At 32.5% G+C, this 12,374-nt stretch overlaps 1 protein-coding gene across 3 annotated transcripts in view; it reads left to right on the top strand.

Annotated features, from left to right (window-relative positions):
• Nucleotides 1-12,374, top strand: part of LOC123693376 (centaurin-gamma-1A) — a 120,166-nt gene that overhangs the window by 89,836 nt on the left and 17,956 nt on the right. For all 3 annotated transcript variants that reach the window (XM_045638448.1, XM_045638446.1, XM_045638447.1), the window contains exon 2: nucleotides 10,753-10,899. In XM_045638448.1, the coding sequence (XP_045494404.1) occupies nucleotides 10,753-10,899 (147 nt within the window). The remainder of the gene's footprint in view (nucleotides 1-10,752; nucleotides 10,900-12,374) is intronic.

Genomic DNA, 12,374 nt, shown 5'->3' with positions numbered 1-12,374 from the left:
CATTAAAAATAACTCTAAAACCCTTCCTAGTTAACGCACTGACTGACAACAAGTTTGTAGCTAAGTTCGGTACATGATAAACTTCACTGATTGTTTTGACACCTAATTTTAAATTTACTTTTACATCACCACGACCAGCAGTAAATAATTTTTCACCGTTAGCCACCTTGACTTCAGACACATAACCAGGAACAAAGTTATTTAGTATATTCCTGTCATGACACATATGACTATTCGCACCAGAGTCTATTAACCATATATCATTCTGCACACAAGCTGATAATGCTGTCAATAGTAACTGGTTTGTTGAGCTCTCCGCCTTAACTGGTTTCACAGATTTACAGTTCCTCGAGAAGTGACCAAGCTTCTTGCACTTAAAGCATTTGATTTTCTTACGTGCCGCCACCAACGCTGTTGAACTCGTGTCACCTTTTTCATCACGTCGATGCTTCTCCTGCATGAGCTTCGCTTTGACCACTTCACTCGACAACTTGATATTAGAATTTTCAAGTGCCATTATGAGTGGATCAAAGTCTTGAGACAAGCCACTCAGTAAGAGAACTGCAACGAAATCGTCTTCCAGAGGTGAACCAATATCGTTCAGCTGTTGACTTAGGTCGCTAATCTTCGCAACGTAAGCTTCCATGCTTTCACATTCGCATAATTTTGTTGCAAACAAAAGACGAAGCAAACTCAGTCTCCTTGACAACCCCTTGTCTTCGTACGCCTTTTGCAAATTAATCCATGCATCCCGCGCCGTCTCTGCGTTCCTTACATGCGTAAAAACCGAGGGCTTTACTGACAAACAGATCTTAGCAAGAGCTTTCTGAGATCTCTTCATATGAGCCGCATCTTTGACATCTTCAGTTTTATCTTCCGAAACGACGTCCCATAAGTCCTCGTGAATGAGTAGCATTTTCAGTTGGAACTTCCAATTACTGTAGTTTTCTATGCCGCTCAACTTCTCCACAGGAGTTAAAGTCGAAACCGATGTCGATGTCGCCATTTTTACATGTATGGACGGGCGTTTTAGTTTATTTATAAAATTACTTTTATTCTGCCAAAACTCAAAAATAATTATATACAGAGCAAAGATAACGTCCTGGGCCCATAACCTGATGGGTTTTGGGCAGGAAAAAGCAAAGATTGTTAAATAAACTTGAGATTCTTTATTAGACGATGCGCGTAGTACGAAGGGTAAAGACGGAAGAGAGAAATTATAAGATGACACATAGGTATTTGACATACACATTTGTTTATACAAACTCTTTTCACCAACAGCGTCCATATACCACTAGTATATACTCGGTTTTGGTGAGACTGTTTCAACTTTCAATACTGCCTCTCTGGATATATGTGACCTATTTTTAATTAAGTCATCGTTACTCACAAACAATACAATAAAGTACTAGTACTGTTTAAATATATCTAGTAATTATGAATCAATAGCAAATGCAATATTCTCTCTATACCATAACAAAACTTTTGTCGAGTATTTTTTAAGTATTTTTTAAGGGAGCAAGAAAATCTAACATTTAAATTTAATTTATTAACACCTTGTTCAAGTTATAAAGTGAATTGTTACGCCATTTTGAAAGTCACTGATATTTTCCCTCAAAGTAAAGGCTTTGGAGTTAGGACGTATTACAGATTACTCAAGCAATTTTCTAATTACAAGTTACCAAGATCCTGTTAACCATGTCAGCATTACGTATATTCAGAATTAATTAACGTACAACATTCTAATTAAGCTTTAAAAAGGAAAGCCGTTTTCTTTGGAGACGCGTAGGTACATATTGAAAAAAAAAAGTTATTGTTTCGTGTCTTCGTATAATAATACTCTGTACTGCCTTGCGGTGTTTTCTCTTGGCTGTTGTTTAAACCTAGATCCATTTTTCATACGTATAGACGTTTAACTGTTATTAAAATATAAAAGTATGTTGAAATTGTAATCACATTAAGCTTGCTATCAGAAAATCACCTGAATGCATATTATTATACTCATAACATTTGCATAACTGTTATTTTATTTGTATGGAAAGATTTACACACATAAAAATAAAGCACATAGCGACAAATAATCGATGATTTGTACAAAGTTGTACAAAGTTATTAAAATTTAAAACACGGTCTTGAAATACGAAATAAAATATATTGTTGTTCATTAAAATGATTTCTTGTTTCGCACAAATTAACTGTTCAATTCGATCGTGATGTAATGTACCAATTTGTGAGTCGAATGATTCACTAATTTATTGCTCTAACAGCTATCACGTCATGTTTATCGTAATTTCTATTGTTTGATCTTTATCGAAATAAATTACCTGTAAAGTTGATACATTTTATATTGAAAAAGTATTTATTTTATGAATCTTTAAATAGGTACATATAATTTGTATTAAAGACAAATAATGAAAATAGAGATATTATTTGGTGCGAAAAAATCCAAGCAAAGCTTTCTTGTTTGAATTAACATTAATGAAAGGAATTAAAAAAATATTTACGATAAATGTATTTACATGCCATAAAATTTTTAATCAGCGTTCCCAAAAACTTCGCAGTATCAATTTATAGCGTATATTTTTTATTTCCCTTTACCATTTGTATATAAATGACGTTATCGTAAATAATGAATCACATTGCATCGATGCATCGTTTGTTAGAGCCTTATTTAGTGTGATCTTCAGCAGGTTACTTCAATGTGGGAGTGAGATCTCCAGGGTCATTGAATCATGATGATAATGAGTTCATATATCAACAAGGTTGGTTGATTGAACTGTACTGTATTCAGAGTTCAACAAGGATATTAAACTTTTTGCTTTCGTCGATTTATTGGTTTCTGAAAAAGAGATTTTAATTTCATCGGTCGATTTGTTTGTTTATTTTAACAGTGTTTTATCCTCTGCATGACTTGTATAATAATTTACATGTAAAAATTTAAAATATTTAAATATTAAAATAATATTTATCACTAGAAACACAAGATACCGTTTTTATTGATACGTATGTATTTATTAGTATTGGCGACCTCCTGAAACTATTTACCAACCTTGGACGCATTAACCTTGCCAACTCATCCTGCCAAATTAAATTAAGCAAGGTCTATTCAGGTGTTAAATGAGATAATGGATATTTTAATAAGTCACACCTGTGGTATAAATGAAAACTATGAGTATTATAATATAACTCTTTTTTTTTTTTTTTTTATTGCAACCCCGGCAATGGAGCAGGCGACCCACTTGATGGTAGGTGATGGTCGCCGCCCATGACAGTTCACAACATTAGGGAACGTATTGCCGGTAAACATTTTAACATTTTAACCAACTGTTTAATTAAAGACTAGGTATCCAAAATGACGTGGAACTGTTATCAAAATATTTAAAAATGTTCAACAACTTTGTATTAGAATTTGTCGCTTTAGATTTAACGAAATTTAAAATAAAAGTACCCACGATTTTCAACATACTCCTATCATTTCTCACATATTCTGTACTCCATTCTCACGATCATGCTACTTTAAAAAGCCATTACCTCCCATAGTAAACTGAAAGCGTAATGCGGTCCGTCCGTTCCAATTTTGCTCCGCAAGCAAAGGCTGTAAATGCGGGATTTTAAAATGGAACGTCAAGCCAATTGTGAAAGCCACTCTGGGACTAGAGGTCGCCAGTGACGTGACGCCTCACTGCCTGACCCACTTACTTTTTAAAAGACAACGCAATCTCGTTAGGGCACCGTGAAATGGGACGGAAAATTGCAGCCGAGATGGTCCCATATTGTCCTGTGGAAAGGATCGCTTTATGCAGTTTTTCCAAGGTTTACAGTTCGTTTAGAAAAATGGTGTATTGAGCTCGTTAGAGGATTTAATTATCGGACAAAACTTGAGATAATAATTAGTTCTGATTTTCTTATCAGATTGGTTTGATTTTATTTAATAACATAAATTGATACATTTCTGATTTATGTGGATTTCAAACGCTCTGGACCGTACGGACTTTAATCCACTGTCAACGCTGTAATCTTAGGCTGTAATAGGTAATGTTTTTCATGTAGGTACTTAATATCTACTTACATAATTTATAATTGTATAATCGTACATAGTACCTACGTCAATTGAAAGCTAATATTTCTCCATAACAACTTACACCTCCTCTACAGAACAAAGAGTTGATACTACATTATGCGTATTAAGGAAACGTACATAATATTACAAATATTATGTTAGTCCCGATTCCACGTTCAAAGTTCGAATGCCGACGCATTTTGAAAACGTCGCACGTGCTCATACAGAGCAGGAAACGGAAACGATTGTCCCTCATCGATTCAATCGCGAAATAGCGCTGGCAAGCACGCGTTCTGATTCAAGTGCCCACTTAGCGCGGGAACCGCCCGCGTGTTACTATGTTGGGGAATATGAGAAACAAGGCCAAATACAATTTGAATTAAAAAAAAGTTCTTGTTCTTTGCTGCTCCCTCCGAACACGAAACAACGAAATAAGTTAAATTTAAAAAAGGAATAGCAGAGAATTGGTGCAATAAAATTACAATTAGTGATGTCTATGATCAATGATCAGCTTTCAGATAATGAAGTTAGATATTATTATATTTTATCGAACTCTATTTTGTATCTTAAGATTTAAATCACAAATTTTCTTAGGATACCTAATGCTCCAAATTCATGTACTTCAATAGACGAGTTTCATTCAGGCCATCATCTACCTACGTCCCGTAAATTTAAATATCAAAAGTTTTAAAATTGCTTTAAGAGTTTTAATACCGCAAAAAATTATTGTTTTATATTTTTTAAAATAATTAATCACACAAGTAAAGCACAACCTGGTCGTCTCTACGTTTCTCATACTGTTTTGTCATTAACCATAATATAAACATCATTAAGCGTGTGAAAGGGCCCCCATTTATTGTTGATTGAGAAAAAATGTAGGCGTTGCCGGGTAACCGACAATAATGACTTAATAATGATCCAAACGCATAAGAAATTCACGTATCAGAAAACATATAATTATGAACATTGAGAGGTGGTCTTGTAGGGGCGAACTTAGGGATGTTGTTGATTTATCGATAAATGGATAGCGTTGTGTATTTTAGTTGACAAATTGTGAGTAGCGATTATAGAACACCGAAACGGCTGTCCCTTTGTTAGCTCATATCAAACAAAAAATATTTCCGTGTTTGAGATAAAGATAAGTACTTACTCTACTTTCTTATCTATGTGTAACGTGGTTTGATAAATATAGATTATAATATTTATCGGATTTAGATCATCTTATTTTTATGCTGTGTGCCGAATTTCTTAAATGCCCTGAATAATACTTCCAGTATATTTATAATCTGTATTCAGGTTATTCATGATAATCTAAATACATTTTGATACATCGCCTATTTTTAATAATAAATTACCTACTTAAAATACAATAATTTAGCTTAAGCTTTGTAATTTTTGGTATACTTTATAAAAAAATAAAAAGCTGTTGCTTTTATTCGTATAATTATCTGAAGAATTGGCAATTTATTGAATATTCTATATTATACTTTGATACTAGGAAGCTTTTGTAACAAGTTCAATTCAAATAACCCCATTCAAAATAAATCAGATCATAACCCTTAACGCAATCATCGATAAAATCTACAAGGAAATAAACAACTAATCTATCGATATCTCCTGACATCACAACATCGATAGAGGCCGATAAACGATTACGTCACTAGCCAAGAATAGGGTTTCACTTACCGCGCGAGTATGAAAGATTTCGTAATCTATTCGCGAAGGGATCGCACAAAAGGTGTTCTGGTCGGATGGCAGATGTTATACAGGTACCCAAATCAGAGCAAGCAGATGTATAGCAAGACAGACAGTCGGCTATTGTTCGTTTTAATTAAATTACTGCTCTTGAGAGTTGTGATTTCTATATTGCATCGTGTGTACGAGCTTGTCTCGCGTTTATTGTTGGGTTCTCGGTGTCTTGTCAATGTTTTGAGGTTTAATTAGATCAGAGTATTGGTATTACAGTTTGCTGGATATAGTCCAGGTGATAAATAGACCCTAGTTAATAAGTTTTCTGTAGTACTGTACTCTAAATACCTAAAGGTACCATTTAAAAATGAATCTAAAATATTATGTTTACTTTATAGTTTATAGTATTTCGTGTGGGTACCATGTTTGCTTCTAGAAACATTTGTTTATGTACATAATATGAATTATTATTGTATATTTCACAATCTTAATCACGGATGATTCAATTTAGGTATCTTTATTATGTAATATTATGCATATCCTCAATCCTGTCATATATTAAAGGAACTATAGTCTATACATAGCCTAGTGTAGTTTTTTAATTATTTAAACATTAAATATAAGTACCTAATCTTTTAAAATAATTTTATTAATCCCGTTTAAAAATTTACACGTAGGTACATTTTGAAAATTTTCAAAAATTATTCGACTATTTTGGTTCACGATATTTGTCCTTTATCCTTGATGGAATCCATTATGATAAGCTAAAAACGGGCGGAAGTCACGATGTCAAATGGCCATTACCCCTTTTCCGATTTTGTACCCCTAATCCGGCGTTGTGTGGCTTCAGTAGGTCAAACCGTCAAGCCTTCGCAGGCGTGGTGACATTCACAGGGTTATATAATATTGTCAGGCTTCTATTTTATCAAAATATTATGTTAAAATCATAATAATTAATATTATTTGAGAAAGTATATCTAAGTAATACAAAGTCGATTGTACAGGGCAGATATTTTTTTTTTGTATTTGACTTCCAAAGCTACCTATGTAAACTAATTCTAAAAGTCATTTACGAAGGTTATTGATGAATGATATTTTCTAAGTTCCATAAAAAATGCGGATGGAAAAAGGATGAGCTATGATAAGGATAAAATATCAAATGAATATATTTAATTATAGATTAATTATGCAAATAATTAAGTGTTTAACTGTTTACATCTTAAATGCACATAAATATAAAACATAATTTAATATAGGTAACCAGATGTTCGAAGCATCGTGTAAAGCCATCAAAGCGATGAGCTCATTGTTTTATCAGGTCACCATATTAAAAATATAAATGACTAGGTACATATAATTCAGTTATTAACGACTTACCAGTAAATAGTTTATTAATGCGTTTTATCAAAACTTGTATCTATTTGGATCCTTTCAACGAATATAATTATGCCAATGCTATAAATTTAATGATACAATAATTCAACAATATTGTATAACATAAGCCCTTACGTATTGCGCCGCGTGTGTCCACTTCTAAGCGACCAATATTTTTTCCACAATTTTTTTCTGATCGGTCATCGATCTCTACGCGAAAATAGCACTTATAACTATTTCATAGGCGATAGAATTGTATCTATTTTGATCTCTTTAAGCAGTTTTTATATCTAAATTGTATAAAGTAGGAGGCAGATGCGTCTCACGCTCTATTTTAAATACTATTCACGTCACACGCTCCCGATGAAGATGAAAAGCGAAATCCGATTTATGATCATGAATAACATTTTGTAGTTCAGATATGTCTTGTAAACTTTAATTTACTACCGAGCTGGAGACGTCTGTATTGATTTCTGGTGTATAATTAAAACTATGACTTCACCGCTTTTGTGACTAAGGATAACTTTGTATCGAACCACGATCTTATTCATCGACACATACATTATTGTGTAATTGAAACACATTTTCCCATTCCTATGCCATTTAGGTATTAATTAATTATTTATTCGATTACCATTTCTATTCGTTAATCTTTGACATATTGTTAGTTTAAAATAAAACAAGACATACACGTTTCGTCGAATTTGCAAAAAATAGTAAAATAAAAACTGTGTCGCAGAAAAACAGGTTTGCTCAAAGTATATTATTTTATGTTTATAAACAATAGATTAGCTTCGTGACTATTGTGAAGTGACCTTCCTAAACGAGGTCTTAGTAAAACAAATCCCATTTGTGAATTCACTGGCGAAGCGGAAACCGTAGAATCGATTTTTTTACTCATTGTTCTAATATTTTATCGTCACAAACAGATGCAGTATTGACTTATGTATTTATTTTTTGATCGAATTCAACGTTAATGTTTGCTCTTTACATAGTTAATTCAATTTTTTTTTTGGCATATAAAACAACTCTAATATATAAAAATGTTCAACTGCCAAGTTGTAAGTGTGAACTTTATTTTCAGCATTTAATAGGTAAAGAAGTATATTTGTCTCTATATGCATAGTTAAATTAACTTTGCTTATAACTTTTAAATATATATTGGGTTGTTTGATTTTGTTTTTGAATCCACGTACCTATAAAACACTTTGACCATATTATAGATAATAAATTATTACTCCCATATATGATATAACATTAAATGTATGTTGTCATGTAGGTTTTTGCCCGCCTGTAACTCAGCTATCTGCCATCGAATTGCCAGCAGTAAAACTAAATGCGCCTCGCTAAAAGCAAATTAGTCAGGAAATAGCTTGCAAATGTGCTAAAGAGCGTTATTTTACGCTAAATGTTTAGAGCACTGAGAGGAAGCTTGTTCTTAAAACAGAAATGCAATTAGCTGCAACAGTTGAACGTTTCGCATTTTTAAATTGTTTGAACTCGGATTCACATTAACGAACGATGTGTATTGAAATAATTGATCCAAATTTTACGGAGCTATTCATTGTTAATTTTTTCGTTTCATCAGTAGGTATTATTGTTTCTAGTACCTACTTTCTAGATATTACAGTGTCGGGAAAAGACGGGAAAAAATGTTAAATGTTGGAAAAAATGAATAATTATTCGATTAAAACCATTTGCCAATTTCAAAACTTTAGGTGGAGTAGTATTAATTATTGTATATTAAATGCAATTCGTGTACAATTTGTTGTAAGGTCAACATAACCTTGACAAAATGTAACAGAAAATAAAATTTTATGTCGCAATAAAATTACGATTGTACTAATTATTGTAAACATTAGAATAAGTGGGTTTTATATAGCAAAGTGGCATTATTCGGCCTACAAAATACCTCATAATAGCATAATGTTTTCCCATAACTCTGCTAATAAATCATTTTCCACCTTACGTCGCTATAGAATATAGAGCAAGGGTCTAAGGAATGAAAAAGTTTATTGAGAATTAAGAATTCATAAACCGAAATTAACCCGCCTATTAAATACGCGACGGGAGGTTTATAGCGTCGTAAATGTGTGAAATGAGTGTTTGATCGTATTTAGCTTGAAAAGGGGTCTGGAGTACCCCACTGCCTTATTGACGGAACAAGTTATGCATTGATTTATTGTGATGGCTTGTCTTGTTTACCGTGTTGAACCAGCTATAATTTATAGCCGGTTTGTACACTATTCGAGTTTAGTATTAGCTAAATTTTGTTATTTTCGTACAACCTGGGACGTTTTATTGCAAATTCTCTAAGTATCACACTTTTTGTAGCGGTGAAACTTAAGTTTTACTTGCACAAAAACGTTTTTAATCTTTTGGTAAGATGTTTTTAGTGAATTTCTTTTTGCATCATGTTTTCAAGCTTAGCAACGTTGTGAGGTTCCTTAGCTTCAATACGTAGTATCAATTCGTCGCAGTAAACTCTTGAAAAACCGAGTCGTTACGGATGATTAAACATTCACGATTAGAATGGCCAGTGTAAAAAAATATTTATGTATAGGTACTTAATATTATATTGCAGTATTTAAAAAAAAAATCAGAGTCTTATAAGACTGACGAAAAATTGTAATAAATTATGTTCAACTTCAAGCATTATTTGTAAAAATATCACGACTTTGGTCGCTTCAGATGACATCAAAATTCAAATGTATTTGCGCAGATAATGTTTTAAATAGTAATGTGCTCTTGCGCAACCATTGCACAAAACCATTTAGGTAGTTTTTATTGAATAGAAAATAAGAAAGCGCCGTGTTACGGCATTCAATCTTCTTTTCTTGTTCGTGGTCTTTATATTAGCACAGATATTATTACACAATTTGTCTCTGAAGTAATGTAATATTTGTCATTTGACTATTTTTTCTGCACTAACTAGATATGACTGGCATAAAAAGTGAAGGCCGTAGATAACAATTATTAAAACTCATTTCAATTAAACTTCTGTAGGTGTTCTAAAAGTTTAATAAAGTAATGAAGAAATCCTTTGAAATCACCTGAGAGTTATTTTTCATTGTCATTTCTAATAAGACTATTTCTTGCTTTAAAATGGTTCAGCTTTTTAGGCCACTTATTAATAGGTACAAAAAATAAAAATGTCTTATGACTTATGTTAATTTTAGACTTAACAACTAGGTAGGTACTTACCTACCATTTACTACGCTAATGCTTCTTTTCCCGGAAAATCCGATTTCGCTGTTAAAACCCAGTGGGTCACTTATCTAGATCTTCAATTATAAAATAATTAAGCGATGTGATGATGCAGAAGAACATGATGACATTGACTATTATTTTCGCATTAGAAAATACATTCACATTACTAGGTACCTACCTACGTCTTACTACTACATACCTAATGGGTAATGATTTTTTATTGCTGGTGTTCCCTTTACCCAAATTGTATCTAGTGAAAAGAAAAATACCTACATGTTATATGTATATAATATAATATATATTGTATTAGAAAATAAATAAATGTATGAAAACTGAATTATTATGATTATGTAATAGATTATAGAATGCAATCCATCGCTTAAAATACCCACTTCTCACACGCTTCTATTTCTTTCTAGATTCATTCGTGAATAGTCAAGAATGGACTTCAGCACGCGGAGTAACAGAACTGCGTGTTGGGGTGTTAGGCTCCCCAGATAGTGGGAAATCGGCACTAGTACATCGATATTTAACTGGGGCATATATGCAAGAAGAAAGTCCGGAAGGTAAGAAAAACATGAATATTTCAATTGTAATATCAATCACTATTTAATACTGTAAAGATTAATAATATTTTATAAATTATATTTTAATACACAATGAAGACCTGAATATGTAGTTTAAAACAACGCCATCTAGTGTGCTTATTGTGAACAACATACCTATATTTTTCTGAAACTTTTTGAATAGCTAATGTTTAAGTATAAGTGTAGATGGCGCTGTATCAAATGTTTGTTGTCAAAAAAGTAACAGAGATGTCGCTGTTAATTTATTCAGAATATTTTGATACAATGATAATTTAAATATTATGGAAAAATGAAAAAGATGTGTGATAGTTATTACGAAAACAATAATTTCTAAAGAATATTTAACAAATTTTATCCAGTGATAAAACGCACCTACGGACCTACCTTTACTGATAATATGATATTATTATAGACCTTTGTTAGGACTGAAGGTGTTTTAACCCTTAAATTGATTTCGTCCGTTTTAAAGGACATAGTATTTACACACATGCTGGCGCTGTTATGGCAGACCTAAGCTTCGCTAATCGGTATATTGGGAAGGGACTAGCTATGTCCTTCGCGTACATGCAGGTTTTTTTACCAAAGCCATGTACAGTCGCGAATGGTGACCATTTGAAAATTGCAAAAAACGGATCTCTTGACTCTTCTGATAAAATTGATAAAAACTGTAAGTATTTTGGCTATTTTGTTTATAATGTTATATTATTAGTTAGAATACAATTGTAAGTATAGTATTTTGACATAATTTTTACATATTTTACAATATTTGGTATACAAATATTGGTTTATATACGATGTCCCATAAAACGGACGTTGACAACTTGGAGTATATACTAGGGTATTCTTCACATGTCCTATGAAACGGACGTTGCCAATAAGGCCCTCCATTTTTAACGGAATCATTTTGATATATTTTTCTCTATTTTTATTATATTTTACAGGAGCATGACTTGGCAATCAATAAAAAATTCACTCGCTACCTCTGGCGGAAGCTGAAGAGTCTAGTGTTGAGTTGAGATGTCGATTTCGAAGGAAATGTAGACCTACAGGAGTGATTTCACTATGATAACAGTGTCAATCATTTACCCCCAGCACCATACCTTCGGAATTATACGATATATTGATTTGAGACACAATGAAGACCCAAAAAGTCAGAATTTTTACCATCAACAAAATATTATTGCTGCAGAATTACAGCCATTACATGAGGTGCGAGATGAATCTTCCGTACTTCTCAGTAGTTCTTCAGCCACAGCATCATGTTACTTACCAGAAATACTACCCAATGTTTGAAAATTTAAATAATAATACCTTACAAATTAAAAAACTGGCAGAAAATGGATATAATATATGCCAAAGAATCCAAAAATTTCCTGTTAGTTTTGGTACTTCAGGCATGGTATACGACTTCTTTGCATACGATGAAGCAAACACATTTCAATCTGTACAATATA

The sequence above is a fragment of the Colias croceus genome, chromosome 7, assembly GCF_905220415.1.
Source record: "Colias croceus chromosome 7, ilColCroc2.1".
In the NCBI taxonomy this organism is placed as follows: Eukaryota; Metazoa; Arthropoda; class Insecta; order Lepidoptera; family Pieridae; genus Colias; species Colias croceus.
The sequence above is the reverse complement of the archived record's forward strand: the minus strand, read 5'-3'. Positions and strand labels throughout refer to the sequence as shown.